At 58.1% G+C, this 23,564-nt stretch overlaps 2 protein-coding genes across 2 annotated transcripts in view; one reads left to right on the forward strand and one right to left on the reverse strand.

The window, feature by feature from the left end:
- PGS1 (phosphatidylglycerophosphate synthase 1) overlaps positions 1-8,985 on the forward strand; it is a 79,580-nt gene extending 70,595 nt beyond the window's left edge. Inside the window, exon 10 of the mRNA XM_078066200.1 lies at positions 7,093-8,985. The gene's annotated coding sequence lies outside the window, so the exon portion shown is untranslated. The remainder of the gene's footprint in view (positions 1-7,092) is intronic.
- Positions 1-23,564, reverse strand: part of DNAH17 (dynein axonemal heavy chain 17) — a 118,885-nt gene that overhangs the window by 35,017 nt on the left and 60,304 nt on the right. Inside the window, exons 31-57 of the mRNA XM_078066204.1 lie at positions 22,025-22,372; positions 21,836-21,927; positions 21,395-21,521; positions 20,550-20,702; positions 19,306-19,431; positions 19,037-19,144; positions 18,421-18,552; positions 18,020-18,180; positions 17,555-17,711; positions 16,294-16,398; positions 14,120-14,277; positions 13,584-13,722; positions 13,203-13,430; positions 12,686-12,823; positions 11,580-11,712; positions 11,158-11,285; positions 10,267-10,415; positions 7,484-7,766; positions 7,218-7,391; positions 6,764-6,971; positions 5,893-6,058; positions 4,587-4,689; positions 3,726-3,873; positions 3,254-3,345; positions 1,393-1,554; positions 737-901; positions 343-534 (exon numbers count right to left, since the gene is read on the reverse strand). Of these exons, the coding sequence (XP_077922330.1) occupies positions 343-534; positions 737-901; positions 1,393-1,554; positions 3,254-3,345; positions 3,726-3,873; positions 4,587-4,689; positions 5,893-6,058; positions 6,764-6,971; positions 7,218-7,391; positions 7,484-7,766; positions 10,267-10,415; positions 11,158-11,285; positions 11,580-11,712; positions 12,686-12,823; positions 13,203-13,430; positions 13,584-13,722; positions 14,120-14,277; positions 16,294-16,398; positions 17,555-17,711; positions 18,020-18,180; positions 18,421-18,552; positions 19,037-19,144; positions 19,306-19,431; positions 20,550-20,702; positions 21,395-21,521; positions 21,836-21,927; positions 22,025-22,372 (4,275 nt within the window). The remainder of the gene's footprint in view (positions 1-342; positions 535-736; positions 902-1,392; positions 1,555-3,253; positions 3,346-3,725; positions 3,874-4,586; positions 4,690-5,892; positions 6,059-6,763; positions 6,972-7,217; positions 7,392-7,483; positions 7,767-10,266; positions 10,416-11,157; positions 11,286-11,579; positions 11,713-12,685; positions 12,824-13,202; positions 13,431-13,583; positions 13,723-14,119; positions 14,278-16,293; positions 16,399-17,554; positions 17,712-18,019; positions 18,181-18,420; positions 18,553-19,036; positions 19,145-19,305; positions 19,432-20,549; positions 20,703-21,394; positions 21,522-21,835; positions 21,928-22,024; positions 22,373-23,564) is intronic.

Raw genomic sequence — 23,564 nt, forward strand, 5'->3', positions numbered from 1 at the left:
ATTAGAGACCCAGTAACAGCCCTGAATTATTTAATCTGGCGAACGGGGAGCGACTCAGAGCAGCCCTGTGACCGGGGGCAAGAACCAGGGCCTTTGCTCTTGTCTGTGCTCTCACTGCAGACCCCAGCCCAGCGGGAACGGAGACCACACATCCTCTTGCCTTTGCCACGTGGACCTGGGCACTGCCTGAAACGTGTCCTGGCCCTTACTTTGTACGACGAGGACCCTGCGGTGACATTCACTTTCTGTGTGCCGGACATGCGAGTGGTCAGAGTTTTCTCTACAACCGCCGCCCCCCCCCGCCCCCAGCCAAGGGCGGCTTGTCAGAAAGCCACGTCTCACCTTGAGGTCAGGGATCCCATAGCCCTTCTTGAGGGTGATCTGGAACACGTCCAGTGCACTGATGTAGGCGGCCAGGCGTGAGAGGCTCTGCTTGCCGCTGCCGCCCACACCCACCAGCAGGGCATTCCCACGGGGCAACTCCAGGATGCGGTTGATCCTGCAGATGTGAGCCACCGCATCTTCAAACAGCACCTGCGGAGGCCAGAGAGACACCTCAGCATCCCAGCGCACCTGGACTCAGCTCCTTCCACGGCACAGACTCTCCTCTCAGACCCGGCGGTGTTTGCTGTGAGTCACGCCGCCCCAGAGCGCCATTAAGGGGTTCATAATGAGAAAGGACAGGAAACCCGGGTCCCAGCCCCTTGCCCGTGCTGTCAGCTTGAACACTACTCACCAAGTTCATGACTGCGTTGACTTCATTGTAACTGTCTAGGACGTCCACTAGGAGCTTGTTCAGATGAGCCACGTTGGTTACCGAGAGGTATTTGGGCTCGCCGATCCCGTGAGAAAAGTGGCAGAAGAGATTTGGTTTGGCAAATAGGAGCTCATCCCCAAGATCCTAGAAATAAGAGGGAAGGCACTTCTGCTGTTGGCCACCACGGGCACACAGGTCATTAGTGGTAGCCCTGGCACCTTGCCACAGTGGGCTCAGGGTACCACGTCTTCGTGGGCCCAAACCACTGCTGCCAGGGCTGGCTCTGCTGCCAGAAATCCCTGGTAGGATGGTCCCATGCCCATCACATCAAGAGAAAGAAGTGAATCTGCCAAGAAAGCCCAGGACATACCAGCAGAGCACATTGACCCAACCAGGCCTTTCTCTACCCCAAATGGATGGATGGAGGTCATCACATCCTGACCTACTGAGGAGTCAATCCCTTCTCCCTCAGATGCACACTCACTTGACAGAGTCAATTCTTGGGACCCAGTGTGGTCCTTCCCATCCTCACGTGAGGGCCCTTCCAAGAGGGCTGGCCTTATCATTGACCCCAGAGACTCTGCCCTCTTGGAGCCTCTCTGGGCTCATCAGAGGGATTTGGTGGCTTGACTTACATCAAAGAATTTCTTGGTGGAAGCAATGGTGACCCTGCGCAATGTTTCTTGGTCTTTCTCGTCAACCATTTTGTCCCCATACACCCTCTCAGCTTCGTGCAGCCAGAGGCGGACTAGGTCAAGCGGTGTTCTCAGGATCTCCACTGTGGAGAATAAGAGTCCCTGCCCCAGACACAGGTGGTCAGCGTCTTTAGCTGCGTTACGAAGGCCAGCCAAGTGCTGTTCACAGATGAAGCAAGAGAGTGGTCACTTGCCCGGAGAGTGATCTGCCAAGCCAGGGAAGCCACTGATGGCCAAGGCCATGCAAATCCTGGAGGCTGGAGGGTGTGTCAAGGAGAGAGATGTAGGGGGGAGTTCTCACAAGACAGAGCCAGGGGTTTCATTCTCTAAGGGCGTAGGTAGTGGAGAAGGGACAAGGGAGTATGACCATGGCGGGGAGCCAGACTATTGAAGGCCACAGAGCAGCGGGTTCCGAGCTGGGCTTTGCAGCAAGCCTGCCCATGTCTAGTCCTGCTCAGCCATTTACTGACCAAGTGCCCTGGACACCTTCAATAGGTTCTTATTGAGGGTCTGCTGTTTTCGAGGCCTTCCCTGGGACTCTGGGATCACAGCAACAAGGTAGGCCCTGCCTTCATGGAGTCCACATTCTAGTGGGAGATGCAATCAGGCAAAGGTAATTACACATTGTGATGTGGGCTATGAATGACATAATTGGGGGCAGCGAGATAGCATAGGGATGAGGAGGGGCCTCTAGAGGGCACGGCATTAGCTGAGCATGCCTTAACCTCCCGGAGTCTCAGATTCCCCTTCTCTAACAGGTGGATATAGGAGCACGTTACGTGTATTTTGGAGGAGAAGATGGGAGTGTAAGTGGTCAAACCTGGTGCCTGGCTCCAACTAAACAGTCAATAAATAAGAGAAAATATCATCGCTGTCATCATCACCACCATCACCATCGCCATCACTACCATCATCATCATCATCACCACTGGCATCATCACCACCATCACTGTCATCACCATCATCATCACCATCATCATCATCACCGTCATCATCATCACCATCATCATCACTATCACCATCATCACCAGCATCACCATCATCATCATCATTACCATCGCCATCACTACCATCATCATCATCACCACCACTGATATCATCACCAGCATCATCATCGCCACCATCATCACCATCACCATCATTACCATCATCATCATCACCATCACCGACATCATCACCAGCATCACCATCATCATCACCACTGACATCATCACCAGCAGCATCATCATCACTATCATCATCATCATCACCACCACCATCACCATCATCATCACCACCACCACTGACATCATCACCAGCATCCTCACCATCACCACCACCACCACTGACATCACCACCATCATCACCATCATCATCATCATCACCACTGACATCATCACCAGCATCATCACCATCACCATTATCATCATGATTACCACCATCACCACCATCACCATCATCATCATCACCATCTTTCTGACATCATCACCACCACCATCATCATCATCATCATCACCATCACTGACATCATCACCACCACCATCACCATCATCATCATCACCATCACTGACATCATCACCAGCATCATCACCATCACCATCACCATCATCATCACCACCACCACCACCATCACCATCACCATCATCATCGCCACCATCACCATCATCGCCATCACCATCATCACCACCATCATTATTGCAGTCATCATCACCATCACTATTGTCAGTCCATACATCACTGTGCTTTCCCTCCTGAGAGCAGCAGAGGAGGAGAGCACCTATGGATCAGGGACATGGCCCATAACAGGCTAGAAGAGCAGTACCTGGAAAATATTGGAGAGATCCCTGAGATTGAAGACATAGTGAAATTTAATGGCCGTGGGAAGAAATGTTGCAGTGACTTTCTGATGCAGGGCTGTTACAGGAAAGAGATACATCGATTCTTAGGTGCTCTTAATGGCCTCAGGAAGTGCAGAGCTTAAGGTATAGTTTCTAAGGCAAATGGACTATGAGATAGTGACAATTTAAGTAAGGAATCTGTGCAGCTGTCAAGGGGGGAGGTTTGCTGCTCTACTCACATGTAAATCATTTCTGTACACTGAATTTCCTACCCCCTGCCTTCCCCTCAAGCAATTGGATTTCAGAATATCTCTTGCTGAAACATAGCATCATTTAAAAATATTGATTTGAAAGTATAAATAAAATATTTACCAGGGGAAACTATGAAGAAGCCATCAGCCCCATAAAGCAGTAGGCTGTGCCCACAGGAGGGGGGGATGAGGCTGGTCAGCTTACCCAGGGCCGAGGCCACGAGCTGGCTGCTCATCCTCTGAACCACCATGGGGGCCGAGCGGAAGGCCAGGTGCTGGGCCAAGATTGTGTTGTAGATGGTGGTGAGGGCCTCCTGGCCTGGGAAGCTCACAGCAAACACACAGAAATGGCGCTGTTCGGAACAACACAAACCCCCATTAGGCAGCCCGCAGGGACCAGCTTGTGGCCGGGGCTGCCTTCTGGGAGAGCAGACTCTGTCCGCCGCCCCTAGTGTCTTGTGGGCATGGTCAGAATGGACAGTTGTCCTCCTCGTGCCTCACATGTGCTAAAACCCCATCAAATATCGAGCGTATCCGAAACTGCCAAATCCACGCGTCATGCTCTCAAGCAAAATTTTAGTGGAGGCAAAAGAGTGTCTCAGGGCACAGGCCTGGTTTTCTATTCTAGGTCTCCATCTGCTTAGATACTTCAGAGGGGAGGTCCTGCTTGGGTGGGGTCGTAGATATAATCCAGGATATCCTGTGACATCTGAGTTTCAGATACACAACAAGTCATTGTTTTCGGTACAAGTGTGTCCCAAATATTGTACAGGACATGCTTACACTAGGCAAGTATTTGTCGTTGATCTGAAATTCACATTTGACTGGCCGCCCGTATTTGCATTTGCTAACTCGGGCGGCCCTGTGGGGTCTGAGGGAGGGCTGGCTCACGTCTCGTTGCCCCGGGGAATTCCCTGACGCACGCATGCTGCAAGGTGAGGGAATTCTCCAGAGCATGTCGGCCCGCAGCCCTGACAACACCCCAAATCAATGCTTTTATTTTCTTGTGCCAAAGTGAGCCTCAAACCCACAGCGGCTGGCTAACCAGAGTTTGATCTCTGCCCACCTGGAGTCTGGGATCGATGGTGAAGGATCCGGAGGTGGGGTTCATGCAAGCCACATACTGGCAGTTATGGATGTCCTTCAGCGTCAGCTTCTGTCTGTCATACCTGCACGCGGGACACGGGCGCTACGTCGTGCCGCCGGCCTGCAGGAGCCATCCCTGGGCCCCCCAGCCCACCCCCAATCATTTCTTGCATGTGCAGATAAAAAAAACCACACCTTAATAAATACCGCTTACAGGTGAAGCGGCCAGTTTTGCTTCATGTTCTCAAGAAAGGCATCGGAGTGGCTCGGGGTGCAGGCGTGAGCTCAGGTCCCAGCTCCTCGAGGGGGGCCGCCCCGCACCGTTTTCAGTGCCTGCTGACCCCGTGGCCTGGCTCTGTCACGTCCCCTGGGGAGCGGTCCCTGACACCCTGTCCCCACATGACCTGCCCCTGCTCCATTCTAACCTTCCTGGCTTCCTACGACCTGTGAGCCCAGCGTGGTGGAGCAGGGACAGGGCAAGTGATGGACGTGGGTGGGCTTGACCCTTGTGAAGCCCTCTCTGCCTCTAGTTCTCGGCAGCAAGGGGTGGGCTTCATGCCTCCACGGTCTGATTTCCGATGGGAGCTCTTGGGTTCCTTCGGTCTCAAAACCCCAGGTTTGGCCTGGGCCCCTGGCCAGGTCGTTACAGGACCCTTGTGTCAGACACACTTAGGTTAACTGCCCTGAATGTTCTTTTGGTCTTTCCGAACTGCAGCTGTAAACATGCCACCCGAAGCTTTCTGCTGCCCGCGGGAGGCTTGTCGGGCCAGCACAGGTCTTGAGGTCTGGCTGTAGCTGCCCTGTGCACCCTCTCCCTCTGGCTCTCACACTCCAGCCACGTTGGGTCCTCCTTGTGCCATGCTTCCCCCCCACCCCCCACAGGGCCTTTGCATGTGGCATTTGCTCTGCCCAGGATGCTCTCCCTCCCAAGTCCGTCCCATGACCGGTCCTGACTCTGCCTCGAGCTTTCAGCTGCAGGGCAGCCTCCCCAGGCCTGTCTCTGTCCCAGCCGGGGGACTGCCCTGGGGCCGCACTGGGGGGCTCGCTCAGAGCTCCCCCTGCCTGTCCAACTGCACCTCTTTGTCTCCCCTGCCAGAGGGACCCTCGATGGGAGAGGGACCTGTCTGTCCTCCCTCCGTGGGTGCTCTTGGCCACGGCTGCCTGCCCAGGGCCTAGCAGATGGATGTAGGGGGAGACCTGATACGCCCCTCCAGCCCTGAGGCTCCACCCTGGTGGTGTGTGTCACGGTCCTGCCCCTCCCCGGGCCCCCCTCCCTGCCCACTCACCAGTGCCCATGGTCCATGTGCTGCCGGATGAGCGTGTGGGGGGCCACTGTCCCATACTTGTCCACCTCGGGCATGTTCATGTCGTCAATGAAGTAGATCAGCTTCTTGGTGCCTGGGGGGCCGTAGTTCCTACCGGATTTCTTCTCCAGTGGCTTCTCAAGAACCCCTAGAGAAGGGAGCCGGCTGGCTACCACCATGCCTGGTGCATCTGCTGGGAGGGCCTGCTGGGCTCAGGGTCCCCAGCACCAGAGGCCGTGGCCAAGGGAGTGGCCCTGGAGGGGGCACCGAGGATGGGGGGCTTCGACTCCATCACCCCAGGAACAAAGGAGTGAGCCGTGGGCGTGGAGGGTCCAAAGCAAAGGCGGCAGGAACCTCGCACCTGGACAACCTCGGGGCCGCCTCAGACTGGTTAGGGCAGGGGCTCTCGCGGGTCTGCCCAGGAGCTCCTACTCCCATCCCCCCTACTCTGTGGCTAAAGGCCAGTGGAGGGAGTGTGGCAAGTGAAGAGGACCCTGGCCAGTCCCTGGGTCCTTGGTGAAAAGGGGTCATGGGGAATGTGGAGGCTGGGGGGCAGCCATGTGGGATGAGCATGATTGGGGGTGTCCAGACTGGGCTATCTGGACCCACCCTGGTCCTTGACCCCACCCTGCACCCCTGCTCCTACTCCTGGTCCCACTTTGCACCTCAACCTGGCCTCACCCTGCACCCCTGCTCCTGGCCCCAGCCCCACCCTGTACCCTGGCCTACCCCCCACCTTGCACCCCTGCTCCTGCCCCTGGCCCCCACTGTAGTTCTGCTCTTGGCTCCGGCCCCACCCTCCATCCCAGCCTGCCCCCCACCCTGCACCCCTGCTCTCGGCTGCGGCCCCCACCCTGCAGCATGGCTGAGGTCGTGTAGAAGTTGAAGGGCACAGCCTGAACTAGGTAGTCGTCGGTGTTGAGGCTCTCCAGCTTGTCCCCCATCAGCACGGACTTGCCCGTGCCCGCATTCCCCACCAGCATCAATGGCCACGACTTCTCCATGAGCAGGTCCATGAAGTAGCGGATTCGGATGGTTTCTGTGGTGTGCACCAGAGAGGCCTGGGGGTGGGGAGCAGAAGGACAGGAGGGGAGGGAGGAGCCCTGAGCCTCAGACACGCTGAGCCTCCGCTTTCCCCCTTCCAACTAACTTGCAGACCTGAACAGTTTGTTCAATCTCCAGGTTTACTTAAAAGGTCCTGCTGTTGAAAATTGTTTGCATCTGGTCGTCCGTCAGGAAGCCTGAGACGGGACGGGGAGTCCTGCTCCTAAGTCGTCAGTAAACTGTCACCTGTCTGGGGCAGTTACCTGCAGTGGGACGTCCAGGTCCAGCTCAAAGGCAGGCACTTTTTCCGTCCACGGCAGGAACTTTTTAGTGTCAGGATCTATGTAGTAGTCGAAGATCGTTCCCTGCGAGGGGAACTTGATCGTTTTAAATTCATTGATCCACCATTTGCTGAACTCGACTCGATAATCTACAAGCTGTTGAAGAACAAGAACAACAAGCAGGGCCCAGTTGGGGGCGGCCAGAGACCTCACGTGGGCGGCGGGCTCCCCCGTGGCCGGCTGCTCACCTGGTCCTGGAACATGGCTCCCCCGAAAGCCCAGAAGCAGGCAAACACAAAGTAGAGCTCGTACAGCTCTTTGGGGGAGTCGGGCGGCGCGTTCTTCTCTGTGAGGAGGCACTCGAGCAGGTACAGAATCATCTGAGTGACCGTGATCTCGGGTACGGGCGTGATCTTCTTAAACCCAAAGCGCAGCTTCTCCAGGCACGTGGGCAGGTACTTGTCGAAGAGGATCATCAGGTTGGCCTTCTCAGACTGCACCTTGCGCCTCTCAATCCAGCTGCTCACCACCCTGGGGAAGACGGGGAGGCACTGGGTGCTGGGACCACCATGTTGGGTCTGCCTGGCAACCCTCCCCTTGCTGAACACCCCTGGTGTCTCTAAGTGATTCTGGTGATAGGGCCAGACGCAGAGCTTACGAGAGTCTGATGAGGGTGCTGGGGCTGTGGGGGTGTGCTCTTTCTCTGGCATTCTAGCTATGCCATAAGCTTAGAACAACTGGGAACCACCTTTGCTACCCCAAATGAAGCCAATGCTGAGGGCAGCAGAGCTGGACATAGGGGAAGAGAAAAATCCCATGACACGTCATCAGGGCGGGAGGGGGAGAGAAGGGATAAGAGGGGAAGAGAAGGGCGAGAAAGGGAGAGGAACAGGGACCTCTCATTACATCATCTGAATTCCTGGATCCAGCCATGCCTGAAGCAGTTTTGGTGAATTGAGCCAATTCTTTTTTTTTTTTTTTTGCTTTAGCTAGTTTGAGTTGAATTTGTCACATTCCATGGAAAAGTCCAAACTAATGCAATAGGTAATCCTCGAGGAGCCATGTTGGACTGTCGGGCGCCCAGCTGCCTCTGGAGTGGGCTGCCCAGAAGTGGCCCCCCCATAAGGGTGAGGGCACAGACTCTGGGGCCTGCTGCCTGGGCTTGAATCGACTCCACTGTGGCCAACAGCGGCTTGGGTGAGTTACTCAACACGTCATCTATAAGTGTGAGTGACAACAATGACTCCCATTTTGAAGGACCACCTGGGCTGATATTTTTAAAGCCCACAGAAGGGAGCCTGGCCCACCATGAGAGCTGCATGAGTGCCTGCTAAAAGCATAAATGGTGTCCGGCTCCCTCGGGGGTCAGTGAGCGTGTCATTCCCAGGACGCCCCGAGCCGAAGCAGGAAGCTCGCGTCGCCACCCACAGCCGGAGGACATGCCTCTCCGTGAGCGAGCCCCCACGCTGGAGGCTCCAATCCTTACTGTGCTCTATCGGGACAGAGAACCGAGAGCTCAGACCTCTGCCCCATCACGCCCTGGACTGTCCACAGTAACAGAGTCATCCTTTCCACAGTCTGCGTCTGCGGGCAAAGCGTGGTAAGCCCCGTGCCTGCAACGGTTAGGACCTGCCCTCCGAATAGAGCAGGTCTTCAGAGTGGAGCCTGGTTGCGAATCTGTGCACAGACTGCTGTATTTGCCCTCTCTCCTGAAGGTGTTTATGTCAAATTAAAAATGTTGCCTTGGTTAGAGTCGTCTAGGGCGTGCAGATGGGCACGCTGGCTTTGACGGGAAATGCAAGCCCAGGGAGACACACACACTTGGGAGGACGAGCCGGCCTGGCTCCTGCCCGGCCCCCAGAGGCAGCCTCCCTTCACTTCCCGCTCTAGAATGTGCCCCGTGGTCTCCTGGCTTCGAGTCACTGCTGCCCCTGGGGGAGGGCTGCCTCTTTCCCGGGGGGCCCTGTGCCCCCAAGCACCACACGATCCCCGCCCCCTCCTGGCGCCCTGTGTCCACAGCTCCTGCCTTGCCTGCCCACCCCGAAAACTCTCACACGTGGTGATAGTGGGCAGAATGATGACTCCCAAAAGACAGGTCCACTGAGACTGGGAAATGTGACCTTATTTGGAAAAGGGTCTTTGCAGACAGACATAGTCAAGGTAAGGATCTCAAAATGAGATTGTCCTGCATTAGGGTGGGCCCCAGTCTGATGACTGTCCCTACAAGAAGAGGGGACTGAGGGAAGACCTCGAGAGACACAGAATGGTGGCCGTGTAGAGGCAGACACAGGGATCGGGGGATGCATCCAGAAGTCAAGGGATGCCAGGGATGCCCCGGAGCCGCCAGAAGCCAGGAGAGAGGGCCAGAAGAGAGGCCTGGGACACGTTCTCCCTTGGGGCCTCTGGGAGGAACCAGCCATACCCACACTTAGATTGTGGACTTTGGGTCCCCAGAATCAATGCCACATCTTCTATTTCTTAAGATTTCAAATATTTCTCACATCTTCCCTTCATCTCTGTCCCCAGGGGCCACCCATGGTTCCGCATGGGCAGGCTGGTCCTCGCCGGCCCCTTCCTGCCAAGAGCATCTTCGGGCTTCATGCTCCACCCACGAACACCTAATCACCGCCCGGACCCCGCAACCTCCCACTCTCGCCTCCCCCACCTGCCTGTGCCCCATCCAGGCTGGTTCTCGCCTGGCACGCTCCCTGCAGTTTTTGTCCTCCTGGAAAACTCCCTCTCCCGCCAGGTGTCAGCCCTAAGTCCGCCTCCTCTCGGGAAGACCGCCCGTCTCAGCGACAGGCCCGGACCCTCCTCCGTCCCCCTCAGGGTGCCCGCTCTCGTCACTGTGCCTCACCCCCACAGTCACGGGGCTGTCTCGCATCCTGTCACTGCTGTGACCCGGTGCGTGGGGAGCACCACGCCGTATTTCCCAAAGGCCTGGATGCACACCCACACAGGCGACTCCGAAACGCCCCCAGCCCCATCTTCCTCCGCCAGTTTGGACCAGGAAAACGAAAACGCAACTCACGGGTTCCACCCCAGATCTGCGGGGTTGATGTAAAGAATGCCGGCTCTGGAGACGGTGGCCGGGGTGGCCGTCCTCAGGTGGCTGATCTCGAACACCAGCCTCATGGTGCGGTTTAGGGGGATTCGCTCATTGCTGGCCAGGGTGAGGACCTGGGAACGGAGGCAGGCCTGGGGGTTTACAGGGGCCACGTGCCATCGTCCTGATGGGTCGTCACACGGACGTGTCTCCGAACGACGAGGAGGCAGTCTGGGACCTGTGCACCTGCGCCCGCCACCAACCAGCTTCTCCCAGCCCAGCCTTCCCCAGACGTCCTTGACCGCAGTCCCACGTCCGCCCCGCCCACCCCAGGACAGCACACGAGGCTCCCGGACGTGCACACCGTGTAGGATGTCCCTGGGATGTTCAGTTTGCTTTCTGAAACCATGATCCCCGCCCCCTTCCCCGGGGATTCTTGAGTTCCCTCTTCCACCCAACTGAGAATCACTTTCTTAAGCTGCTTCTAGATCATTCTGAAGACTGTTTCTGCCTTCCAAGATATGAGATGTTCTGCCATGTTATGTCACATGCCGATTAAGCAAGAATATTCTCTGTATCTGCACTCTTCACCCTCGCTGCTGCCCAAACATGTCTCAGATGGGGGCATGTGGAGCTGTGTCCTACGACAAACACATCTTGTGACAGGGAACTTTCCCTTGTTCATAACTTTCTGTGCAGAGCTCCAGACAGACCCTCACTCTTCCGGTTCCAGTCTAGGGCAGGTTCTCTCTGTTGTCTGCGGTGGGTGGTGATGTGTGGCCCTTCCCATGAGCCCCCTGCCCTGCCCTGACCCAGGCCCCGGGGCCATCACTATGGCTTTGGGGGTTAGTTCTGGAATCCAGGAGCCCCTCGAACCTTGTTGTCATCCATCACGGTGTTGAGAGATTCAATCCACATTGGGTCTATGTCTCCATCCAAGACAATCCACTTGGGGCCATCATGAGTGATGTTGGCCAGATCCCGCATTATGGTGGAGAAAAGGCCTGTGAGTGAGCAAGGCTGGTGTGAGCAGGGCTAGTGTGAGTGAGCAGGGCTGGTGTGAGCGGGGCTGTTGTGAGTGAGCAGGGCTGGTGTGAGCGGGGCTGGTGTGAGTGAGCAGAGCTGGTGTGAGTGGGGTTGGTGTGAGTGAGCAGGGCTGGTATGAGTGAGCAGGGCTGGTCTGAGTGAGCAGGGCTGGTGTGAGCGGGACTGGGGTGAGTGAGCAGGGCTGGTGTGAGCCCGGGACGCCTGCTGGTGACCCGCCCTCACTCAGTCCACCCTGCCACAGCTCCTGTTACCGTCTTTCCACTCCCTGGTGGCCGGGTTGATGATGCCAAACAGCTCATCACAGGTGACAGCCTTGGGGTCCAGGTCCACGGCAACCGGCTTCCTCTTCATGTTCTGATAGGTCTTGTTGAGAGACTTGAGGACCTGGTGTGGGGGTGCGTTGTTCACCCGGGGCTCGGGGGCCGCCGCTCCTGCTCCCACACCCGGGGACGCACCATGCACAACTCCGAAGGCCTTTTACGAACCCCACCCAGAATTCCTGCTCTGGGCCGGTTCTGCACTGGTGACACGCAGGTGAGTTTGCGCCCCCAAACTGACCGAGGCAGGTGCCCGGGGGATGGGGAACGCACGGCAACCACCCCTGTGTGTGGACAGTGGAGCGCCACGTGCCCTGGGACCAGGCTAAGATCAGGAAAAGTTCACAGTAGTTTCTTGATGACAAAGGCAATCTATGCTCACTGGTAATTCCTCCACCCAGAGAAAAGGATTTTTAGGGACATTTGAGGATGTTTTCATATGTGTATATATGTGTACAGGTGTAAAAATACATACATATGTACATATTCTTTTTAGAAGATCGGGTTCATACAGTTGCTGCTTTTTTTTTTTTTGGGTGCAAAAAGGTGGTTTTATTAAAGCCTGGGGACAGGACCCGTGGGCAAAGAAAGCTGTTGCCAAGTTTCTGTCTTTTTAAAAATTACTTGCTGTGAGCACCCCCATGTTATTAGTCTTTGGAAATGATCTTGATTAATAACACGGTGGTCCATCCTGCAGGCTTCCAGCTCAACACGGGCTGGCTGTAGTATTGGCCACCACCCTCTGCTTCTCACCATGCCCAGGTAATGGCAGGGGACAGGAGTTTGGGGGGCTGACACAGGGGGCAGGTGGGGACAGAGGGCGGGGGTGGGGGGCTGGCCGTAGAGGGCCAGGTGGCTGGTGTCCAGGGGGAAGGAGCAAGAAGAGAGGAGAACCTAGGAGAAGGCCCTCATCAGTGGGACCAGGGCCTGCTCCTCGCTGCCCCCTGCCCCCGGGGGTGTGGGGAGGTGACAGAGGCCAAGCCTCTAGCAGCCTACAGGCCTTCAGGGAGGACCGAGGAGTGGACAAGAGTGGGGCATGCCTGAGATTTGCCACTGCCTGCGTTCCCGATGACAAACACCGAGTGGCGCACTTGGAGCAGCTCCTCGAGCTGCACGACCTTCAGCACAAAGCTGTCTTCTGCCTGCAGCTTGAGCTCCACGATGCTCTGCTTGATGATCTGGGGAGGTGCACACAGGAGGGGGTGCTGGGCACAGGGCGCAAGGACCAGGCAGGCTTTCCAGGAGGGGGCTTCGTGGGAGATGTTGTAAGGGAACAGTGGCTTCTGGCGTGGATGTGTCCCCACGTTCTGCCGGTGATGCTGCTGAGCATCTGTGCAGGTGACAGGTCTGCCCGAAGCCCCTCTGCCGCCCCCCCATTCCTCCTGAGATCCGCCCCGTCCCCAGCATTGAAGGAGGTGCTGGCTGGGGCTGGAAGGTGGTTTGGGGCTTCCGGGTGTTTCTCCCAGCAGCGGAGGGAGAAACGTGTGGCTGCCATCTGCCCGGTGCTGCACCTGCCACCGAGGTGTGGATCTGACCCGAGGGCCCAGTAGTTCCTACCTTTTCAAAATTCAGGTCCCGCTTCCGAGGCACGTCCAGGGCAGGGAAAAGGTCCCCGATCAGCCCCATGAACACGGGCAGGTCGTCGGTCACGATCTTGGGGATGTTGAAGTCTCTCAGCGCCCTCATGAGCACCTGGTCCTCTGCCCGGCTGGGGTCGCCCCTCTTCAGGGACCCGGCCACCACCAGCACAGACTTGATGGCTCGCAAGCCCCAGTCGTAATGATCCTGGGGAGGGGAGGCATGGGCGAGCGGGTGTGAGCACGCCTTCCCACCGGCCTGGGGTTAGGGAGGGTTGGGGCCAAAGCCGGCATGCCACCGGGGCACATGGACGGCACCCTCCCGCGCCGCCCTGCAGCCCCGGACACCGCTGGCATGCACCTGCTTCGACAGGAGCTCTTTGCACAAGGTATAGAGCGTGATGAACTTCCTGGCCAGCAGGCGGGCTTCCAGAAAGCCCTCGGCCACCAGCATGATCTCACATATCAGTTCGAAGTCGGGAACCACCATGGCGCAGGGCCTGGGGGAGATCAGCGGGGTCTGCTCAGGCTTCTCCCCCTTCCTCCCACAATCCCGCCTCTCATCAGCTAGGTGCACACGTCCCGTGCCAGGAAGCCCACAGCGTCAGGATTGCAGGGGCATGGGGGCGGGTTCCCAGCATCCCCCTGTGCCCTCTGCCGTCTGCAGGGCCTGGCGCCAGGCCCCACACCCGCTGTACTGACCCTTCTCTGAACCCAGCCTTCCGTGGTCAGGGGCCTCCTCCCCCAGGAAGGCAGAGCGGGAAGATCACTGTCTACTTTTTGAGGAGGCCCTGCCTGCTAGACCCCCTAACTCAGGAGCCTCGCTCCCCGGCCTCCCTCCCTCGCTCCCAGCTCGCCCTGGCTTAGGGTCCCCTCTGCCCTCCTCTGCCCACACACCTGAATAAGGCCTTTAAATTCTCGGGCAGCTCGGTGCGTCCTGCATACCCAGGGTTCATGGTGATGAAAATGCCCACGGTGGGGATGAGACCTATCATCTCTCCCAGGAAACTGAACGTTTTTTTCTTGGCCCGAATCGCATCTTGGACACATTTAACCTAAACAGTTGGCACACAGACGTGTCAGCGTGGGAATGCCCAGCTTCCACGGGCCGGATCTTCACTGGTGTCAAAGCCTGTGGCTACGTGTTTGCAGAGGACACTCCTGGTCTCGCTTTCTTTTTAATTAAACTTAATTTTGAGACAACATAGACTCACACGCAGTTTTAAGAAATAAGGCAGCGGACATGCCCCTGGGCCCCCCGCGCGCCCCTCCCCAGCGTCCCCTAGCAGGAGCATCTTGCACGACGCGAGGACCCCTCTCGTCCCCTGCTATAGTCATACCCACCTCCCCCTGCCCCCACCTTCCTGTGACCCCGGCAACCACTGGTCTGCTCCAGACTCCCGTACCTCTGCCCCTTCGTGAGCGCTGCTGTGCGGGATGGTGCAGCATGTCCTGGGCGCGTCACCCGGTAGAGCGCCGGGGTCGAGGGTCCCCTCCCCCTCCCCCGCGGCGCCGGGACACCCCTGCTTGCCCTGCACTATCGCTGAGCGGTGCTCTGCTTCCTGGCCGCTCTGTGGGTCCCGCTCCCGCTCTGGGTGCCGCGTGGGGACACGCCGCAGCAGCGGGCTCTGTGTCTGGCGGTCTGTGAGAACGGCACTGGGTGAATTCTAAACCTCGGGGTTCAGGAGCCCGTGGGATCTTCCGCTCCTGCCGAGTGGCTGCCAACCTGTGCGCGACCACGGGAGGGCGCCCCACGATCATGGTTAAACCTCCCACACGCCTGCCTTGAATTCAAGGTCTCTCCGCCTTTCTGAGCAAAGCTCCTGCCCTGGGGCCTGGCCTTTCCTCCCTGGCTGGTCCGCAGGGCCGGGCTCCCCGGGGCAGGCCTGGCGGCTGGGGCGGCGCGCCTTAATTTCTTAATTTCTTCGCTGCCTCCCCTCTATGCAAAGCCTCTCCTAGCATCCTGGCCCAGTTCTTGATGGTCCATTCGAGTCAAAAACCATGTTGGGGTCCATTTACCGACTTTGGGGGTGGGGAGTCACTCTGCTGCTGCCCTGGTGGGGGTGGGGGACCCCAAGGCAGCAGCCTTCGTTCTCTCTTTGCCTTACTGGCCTCCAGCCCAGGGCTCAGGGACAGCTCCGTGTCGGGAGGCTCACAGGTGGAGGATGCCAGCCACCTGCCTTCACCTCTAATGGTGTCAGCAAACCTGTGTCGTCGAAACCATTTTACGGATTAGGGAGAGTTGAAATCACGGCCAAGCACAGAGCTGGGGAGTCCAGTGAGTAAGTCGGGAGCAGGCGCTACACCAGGCTGTGGGTCGTGAGTGGCAGGGGCTGGTTTCAGCTCGGCTCCCCTGGCTCTGCCCCCAGCCTCCCGTGTGGGCCGGAGGCTCCGGCTGCAGGGAGCTGGTCTCTGCTTATCTATCTACTGCGCCCGTGGGGGGAGGGTCCCAGCACCTGCACCGGCCTGACCTCCGGGTCCTTTTGGAATATTCAAGTTGATTCTGGACCTCGAGCTTGGCCTCGGCTCCCCTGAGAGAGCCCCGTGGTTCTCACCTCCGGATCCGGAGGGTTCGTGTGCAGTGTAGGAATGCGCCTCCAGACGCGGGGGCGGGTGCACGGGGCTGTCCCCCCTCTGAGGATCTCACTCCCACCGCGTCCCGGCCTCCCCATCGTTCATGCCCAAAGCACACGGGCCTATTTCCTCCCTCCCATCTTCTCTCCCCGCCTCCTCCCTGTCCTTCTCCCAGCACTGATGTCTAATGCATCCTTCGCTGACACCGTAACCTCTGTCCTTGTCCTCCAGGCAGAATTCATTATCCCCTCGTGTGTAGCTGCTTACACCTAGGCCTGCTGCATCCGATTCTTCTGTGTGCCCACCCGGACTCCGGGCCCCTGCAGGACAGGGCTGGGGTCCCTCACCTCCATGCCACACCACCCTGCATTGCACGGCGCACTGGGGACAGGCAAGGAGGGTCGCGGGGCTGAACGGACTGCCTGGTGTAAGGGCTGACAGGAGAGCTGACAAGCCCCAGCCCCTACGTGACCCACAGACCACGGACAGGACCCTACCTGCACAGCGATCACGGACAAGACCTCCACCGAGATTCGGTTAAATTCATCGAAGCAGCCCCACGCTCCAGTCTGAGCCAGGCCCTTGTAGATGTTCCCACAAGACTAGGAAGGGTGAGATGGGGGAGAGGAAGAGACTCAGAGGGCCGACCAGAGTCCTGCCAGGAGCCCCCCACCTGCCCCTTCTGCTGGGTGACAGTCCTGTTCACAGTCCACTGACCGAGGGTCAGGCTGGGGAGCTCTGGGGCCTGGGGGAGGCCAGCGGGCCGGTGCATGCCGGGGAGGACTGGCTGCCAGGAAGAACCCAGCCTTGGCCCATGACCTCCCTGGTGTGGGGGCTTCCCTGGCCTCCGAGCTGGATGGCTCAGACACGTGCATTCGTGTAAAATGCAGCCCCTGCTATTTTTTTCTTGCACTCAAGGGAGGGGCTTCTCTCTAAGATGGGGGGTGGGCATGCGTGTCAGATTTTCTTCTAGATGTTCGTGTCTCTCCAGTCCTTAGCTGGGTGATGAGGATTCTTCAGGGTCTCCGTATGGGATTCCAGGTGAGTGTTAAAGTGCTCCTGAGATGCTTTTCTGAAATCCAGAGGCTGGTGTGGTCTGTGGCCTTGACTGGGAGAGGGGCAGCTGGCCCCGCCTCAACCTCAGGAGGTTGGGCTTTGGGGCTCAAATACGGGTGGGGAGGGGACCAGAGGCCTCCTGCAGGCCCAGGCTTTGATGCCAGGCCCACCCCAGCCCCCCACAGAGGCTGCCCTGCTAGGCCTCCAGGAGGCTCTGCTCTCCCATGGGGCCCGTGGAGAACCCACAGCATGCTGCACAGTCTCCAGGGATCGCTGGGGCCTGGCCTGTCCCCTGGCGCCCCTGCTCAGCCTGCCTGGACTCGCTTTGACCCCAAAGCCCCACGCTGAACCACGACAGAGGCGCTCACTCTGTCAGGAGCCCCCAGCCACCTGGAGAGAGCTTGGAACAGAGGCGGGGAGGAGGTGACCTCCCAGGGCAGGACAGGACGTTTGGGCCTGGGTTTGTTGACCCTGGGAGCCTCTCCTGGACATGTCTGTCACCTCCACGGGGCCCCAGCTTCCTGGGAGGGCCAAGACCACTGGCAGGGACGCAGGGCAGAGGCCGTCAGCAGACTGGGAACCCGGTGCCTCCTCCCCCGGTTCCAACTGCAGTGTCCAGACATCTAGAACACGCATGGGGCCCGGGGATGCGGTGTGTGGTCCCCACAGGGGCCTCTGGCCCCCTCCAGGCCTGGAGCGCACCTTGTAGTCCATTTGCTCCGAGCAGTTGAAGACATACACCATGGTGCCCAGGGCCCTGCCCAGATCCTTGGTCGTCTCCGTCTTGCCGGTCCCGGCAGGGCCAGCGGGGGCCCCGCCCATGACCAGGTGCAGGGACTGGGTCAAGGTTATGTAGCACCTGCAAGGGACCTCTGATTATCCTGCGTGCGGTGACCCCATGGCCACCCCCTTCCCTTTCACGGTAGTGTCAGCTCACCGTGTCCAGGTGACACGCACTCGGTGCCAGGGAGACACGAGAGGGACGTGAGATGGAGCCAGAAATGGCACCCCCACTTGGCAGGCCCTCAGAGAGGCTGAGCAACTCCTCCAAGACCACACAGCTAGCGTCGGAGTGATCCGAGGCTGGGTGCCCGGCAGGCAGCAGGGGTGAGTCTGGACACAGGCCTCCCCGACCGCCTGCCCGAGGCGGCTGGTGCGTGCCCTCACCTGTCCGTGAGCGGGGTGATGACCAGCCGCGGCGTGTTGCCCAGGTATTCGTAGGAGTACTGGATTTGGGCGTCACAGATATTGGCAAAGCAGTGCTTCTTCTCTTCGTCCCAGCGATGCCGGAGCTGGGACTGCCAGGTGAAGGCCTGGGAGCTCTCCACCTGCAGAGGTGCTGGAGCATAGGATCCAGACCCTCCGCTCCTCCTCCAGGACCCACGTCCACCCAGTGCTGCCCCCAGCCAAATCCCGTGGAGGAGCGGGCCCTCCTCTGACTGTTCCCCAGGGCCGAGTCTTCGTGAGGGGTGGGGGCTGCTACCAGGAACAGAGTCGCGCCCCCCCGCCCTGGGAAGAGGCACTAATGGGGGCCAGCCCGGTTCCCGGCCCTTCCCCGGCGCCCATGCCTTGGCTGTGATCATTTTGGCGACCACGTCCCGGGCATGCACGTCGATGGTGCAGATGGTCATGATCTTCATCCTGTCGCCCGCACTGAGGTTTCCAATGAGCAGGGTGATGAGCGCGTTCAGCTGGCTGATCTGCAGGAGCAGAGGCACCTTGGCTGGGACACTGCGTGCGCCCCGCCCTCCCCTGGCTGTGTGGGTCCCCTGGGAGCCCACAGTGGCGGAGGGAAGACCACCATGCTCTTATTTACAAAAACGGAGCACAGAAAAATTCTCAATATCCCCCAGCTGGGGGTGGGGTGAGCTGCAGAGCAGCCCCCGACGGGATACCACGGAGCCTCTGGAAATGACATCGTGTGAGAAAGTCTAACGCCCCAGGAAGACGGTGGATATTAAATACAAACAGGGGATTTTTAAAGCCATGCAGATAGTTTCTACAGTATTGGCATGTAAGTCCATGATATGCACACAAATTGATGATTTGCTGATTTCCAGACAAAAAAGTGAAAGTTGTATATTTCCAAAGCGGTTACCTTTGGGCGGAACCACAGGGGGTTACCGAGATTTGGCCGCTTTTGACCGACCGACAGAAAGGGCAGGGTTTCTCACGGACACGCACCTGCTTTTTGTTGTAATCCTTGATGGAGTTTTCATAGCCTTCCTCCAGCCTCGAGAATGCCAGGCCCACCTCGGTGGTCCACCAGATCTGCGTGCACGTGAGCGCAATCTGCAAGCAGACAGGTGCCCACCGGGCCCCCCCGCACCGTGGGCGTCACCCCCCGATATAGCGGTCCCTGCCGGCGCGGAGGCTGGTCTCCGCGGGACCGACCTTGGGGCAGACCCCGCCCCGCCCCAAGCCCCCCCCTGCCACCCACCGCCGCCCAGGACCTGGGCTGGGTAATCGAAGATCCACTGCTCCCTCGGCTTTTCCTCGTACGTCACCACGGCCTCTGGGATTTCGTGCCGCAGAGTAGCACGCATGCGGTCCAGCACTCGGTTCAGCCACACTTCCACCTGGGGACGGGAGCCACATTGACCGGACAGGCCCTTGCGGCGAGTTCCAAAGACTTGCTTTGTCATTGAAAAAATAAATGGACCATTTGCCATCATTGTCATCCCAGGGGTGGAAAAGTCAAGGTTTTTGTAGAGCAGTAAGAATGACCCACTTAACAAATGTGGTTGGGAAGCCGGGGGGTGTCCCTGTAAGACTTTTGCCTTGGGCGTTCATGTGCTCACGCTATTTCTAGGAGGACAAGGGAGGGGATCCAGAGAAAATTCTAGAAGAGAAGACAGGCTACATCCGAGCCCCTGAGGCGCTGTCCTCTCAAGTCCCTGGCAGGTTCTGGCTGCTCCTCGGGTGCCTGGTCTCAGGGTCCCAGACAGTCACACAGGACAAACCTTCTTTGTATTTTATTTGCAGACAAGCCTTCTTTGTATTTTGAAATACAAACCCTTCACTAGCCACTACTGGTTGGGGGGGAAGACCCAAACAGGACAATCGGCTTGGTTTTTCTTTTAAACTATAAACACAGTGCCCGCGGTTGTGAACACACCGTGATGACTGGGTTTCGCCGGGGCCCCCACCAACCCCGGCCGTGCCGAGCAAACCCGCCAGGAGCTCCGGGCCCACGTTTCTGAAGCTCCAGTTTTCTTGCGTGAGATTTTCCTCTTTTTTCCCCAGCTGATTTCTCTCCAAATTACATTTCACTTAGGAAAATGTCAAAGTCAATTTGGTTGCTGAGTTGGGCGGTGAGATGGGGGAGAGGGGCTGCGGGGCCGCTTGGTGTCGGCAGGAGGAGGCCGCCTCATGGGTGGCTGGGGACGGGAACGGGGCCACCCGAGGTGAGGAGCCGAATGTTCTGAACAGGGATTAGAAAGCGGCGGTTCAGGCGTGTGGGGGCCCCTCGAGGCAGTCCCCTGGCAAGCCCAAGACAGCCCACCGGCATCCATAACCCTCTCCCCTCCCCTTCTTCTCTGTCCGTTTTTTCTCAAGATGCACCCGGACTACACGGGTCAGGCCGTGCGGGAAATTCTCTACGGAAGCTGTTGGAGTGCTTGCTGGATCGAGGGACAGTCCCGGGCTGGGTGGCCGGGGGGCGGCCCGTCCGCCCTGGATGTGCCCCCGGCCTCACCTGCCCTGAGAGGTCACACTCTTGGTCGAAGTCCACGTACTCGTCCTCCTTGCTGAACATGCCCAGGCCGAATTTGAGAGGCTTCTCGTTGGCATCAAGGCGAAACTTGAGTTTACACAGGCTGTCGAAGAGCTTGGCCAGGTGGCGGCTCACCTGGGGCGGGGGTGGGGGCAGGCATGGGGTCACGGAACCCAGGGCCTTGGAGGGGGTGCGGCGCAGTCGGGTTTTCCTTGGGCGGTTTTAAGCGTCTTTCTGATTTTTGGAATTATCCCCCCCACCACCCCGTCTGATTGGTGTTAACTAACGCGCTTAACCAACCAAGGGGCATCTCAGAGACCAGCCCGGGGATCCCAGGTCTGTTCCTAAAGGTGACAGGACACTTTTCCTTGACAAGCTGGGTCCCAGGCCCTGGGCCCGTTTCCCTGGGCCACCCCGTGCGTCCCTTCTGGTGTGTGTTGCAATTTTAGGATTCGAATAAAATACAGTGTTTTCCCTTCACCTAGTGAGTTAAGCCCTCTCTCTTTTCAGAAGAGCCTCAAGGAAACACCTCCCCCTGGCTCTTGGGGTCTCGGATCTGTCAGGATGGCCCCGCGGCCACCTAGCGAGCGGGCGTGTCTCCCAGAAACAGCGTCTCGCCAAGCTCCTGGCATCTAACCCATTTTCCAGATGAGGAAAATGAGGCAAGGGGTCTCTCTGTCATGGCCGGGTCCCCTGGCGGTTTCTGGGGCCGATGACCTTGTGGAGGCGGTCTGGGGACCTCCATGCGCAGGGCTCCAACTGGCCAGGGCCACCCAGACATGGGGGCGAGCACGGGGCCACCTTCGGAATGCCAAGGGCCCGCCTACCTCCACGGGGTCATTTCCGTTAGAGAGGATGTCCAGGAGGTCAGCCGAGGAGACAAAGTAGAACCTCGGGAAAGCCAGTCTTTTTGTCTCTAAATATTCCGCCAAGGCCTTCTCGCACACAGCCAAGCTAGGAGGGAGGAAACGGGGAGGTCGAGGCCTTCTGCAGCCCATCCTGTCCTCGCCAGACGGATGACAGCCCCAGAGACACCCGGTCTGCTGTTTGCAGCCCCAGTTAGATTCAGACCTTGGAACCTGACCCGCCGTGTGGGGGTCCCTCTGAGGCTGAGGACACGCTGTGTGGCCGGCGTGGCACCACGCGGCCCGGAGCACCAGCGCCCAGGGAGGAGAGTTTGCCCCGTCCTGGGTGGCGGGGGGCGGGGGCTGCTGGCTCGGGTCCCTGCCACCAGGACGCCTCCCACCTGGCCAGGCGCGGGGACCCACCTCTTCTTCAGATTCTCCAGTTTGTCGTAGAGACCAGGCTTGTTGGTGGCTTCTACCACGTTGGGGGTTTTCACCGCCTCTTCCATCAGGGCCTGGGAGGAGATGGGCCCCCGGGGCGTGAGTGGCCACACGCTCTCCAGCGTCGCCATTTCTGAAAATGCCCAGGGGGAGGCGGAGGGCTGTGCTCACCTTGAACTCCATGTCAATGTCGTCAAAGCGCTTGGAGTCCTCCGGCAGCTGGGCGCGGATGTCCTCGGAGCCGATGAAGATGCTCTCCAGGTGGCTCCAGGTCCTCTGGACCTCAAACCAGATTGAGATGACGGAGTCCGCCGTGGACAGCTTCTGCTGCCAGCTCATCACCTCCTTCAGGAAGTGGGACAGGTACTTGGACATCATCAGGTTCTGCAGCTGCACCTGGTTGTCTTCCAGGGTCTCCACCAGCACCTCGTCCGACTTGAGCATCATGGTGCCCGTGCGTGGGTGTGGCTCGTGCTCAAACTCCATGGTGGACCACGTGGCGTCTAGGGCTTTCAGCACCTTTCGGGGGACACAGAAACGACATCACTCGGTGGCTGGCGGGAGGGGCCGAGAAGGACCCGGAACAAAGCCCTGCTTTGAGAAATCCAGAACATCATTGACAGTTGCCAAAAGGTAAAAATGACCCAAACGTCCGTCAGCAGACGAACAGATACAATGGACAGGTCATCAGAATGCCGTTCAGCCATAAAGAGGAATGAAGTTCTGACTTAGGCTCCCACATGGATGGACCTTGATGACATCATGTGAAGTCAAAGAGGCTGGACAGACAAGGCCACATCCTGGGAGATTCCATTTACATGAACTGTCCAAAACAGGCAAATCCATAGGGACAGGAAGTGGGTTAGTGGTTGCTTCGAGGTGGGACGGGGATGTATGGGAAGATGGGGGGTTTCTAGAGGGAATGGCTTTCTTTTTGAGTTGGTGAGAACATGCTAACATTGAGTAATTCTCCCACGTGATGGTTGCACGCATCCGTGAATGCACTAAAAGTCACTGAATCGTACACCTTAAATGGGTGAATGGTATGTGAATTATAGCTCCATAAAGCTGTTCAAAAAAAAAAAGGGAAGATAGGGTGCCTGGGTGGCTTAGTTGGAGAAGTGTCTGCCTTTAGCTCAGGTCATGATCCCAGGGTCCTGGGATCGAGTCCCGCATCAGGCTCCCTGAGCAGGGAGTCTGTTTCTCCCTCTGCCTCTGCCCCTTCCTCCCGCTCATGCTCTTTCTCACTATCTCTCTCTCTGACAAATAATTAAATAAAATCTTTTTTTAAAAAAAGGGAAGAAAGCCAAAATGTGAAGACTCACACTCACCGAACAGGTGAGGAGAGAGATCTGAATTGCAGAAGGAGCCCTCCCGAATTTCCCTGTGTCCTGTGACTGTCCCAACCAGTGGCTCATCATCCACCCTGATGGCCAGTCCTCCCACCTTCCCTCCTTCAGCCTCTTCTCCAAAGTCACAGAGAAGGGCGCTCCACGAGAGGAGAGTTCAGGGCGTGTTTCAATGTGCACACTATCACATGCAGGAGACAGAGCTAGAGCCAGGGGGATCCTTTCTCCAGTAATACATTCTGGAAATTTTTTACAAGATTTCCGTCGTGGGTTGGTTAAGGGAAAGCCTATCAAACTTTGTTTTTGTGTTAAGCAACTGCTGGACCCCACATGAAATGAGATGCTCATAGGCGCTGGGCTGG

The sequence above is a fragment of the Halichoerus grypus genome, chromosome 2 (genome assembly GCF_964656455.1).
Source record: "Halichoerus grypus chromosome 2, mHalGry1.hap1.1, whole genome shotgun sequence".
In the NCBI taxonomy this organism is placed as follows: domain Eukaryota; kingdom Metazoa; phylum Chordata; class Mammalia; order Carnivora; family Phocidae; genus Halichoerus; species Halichoerus grypus.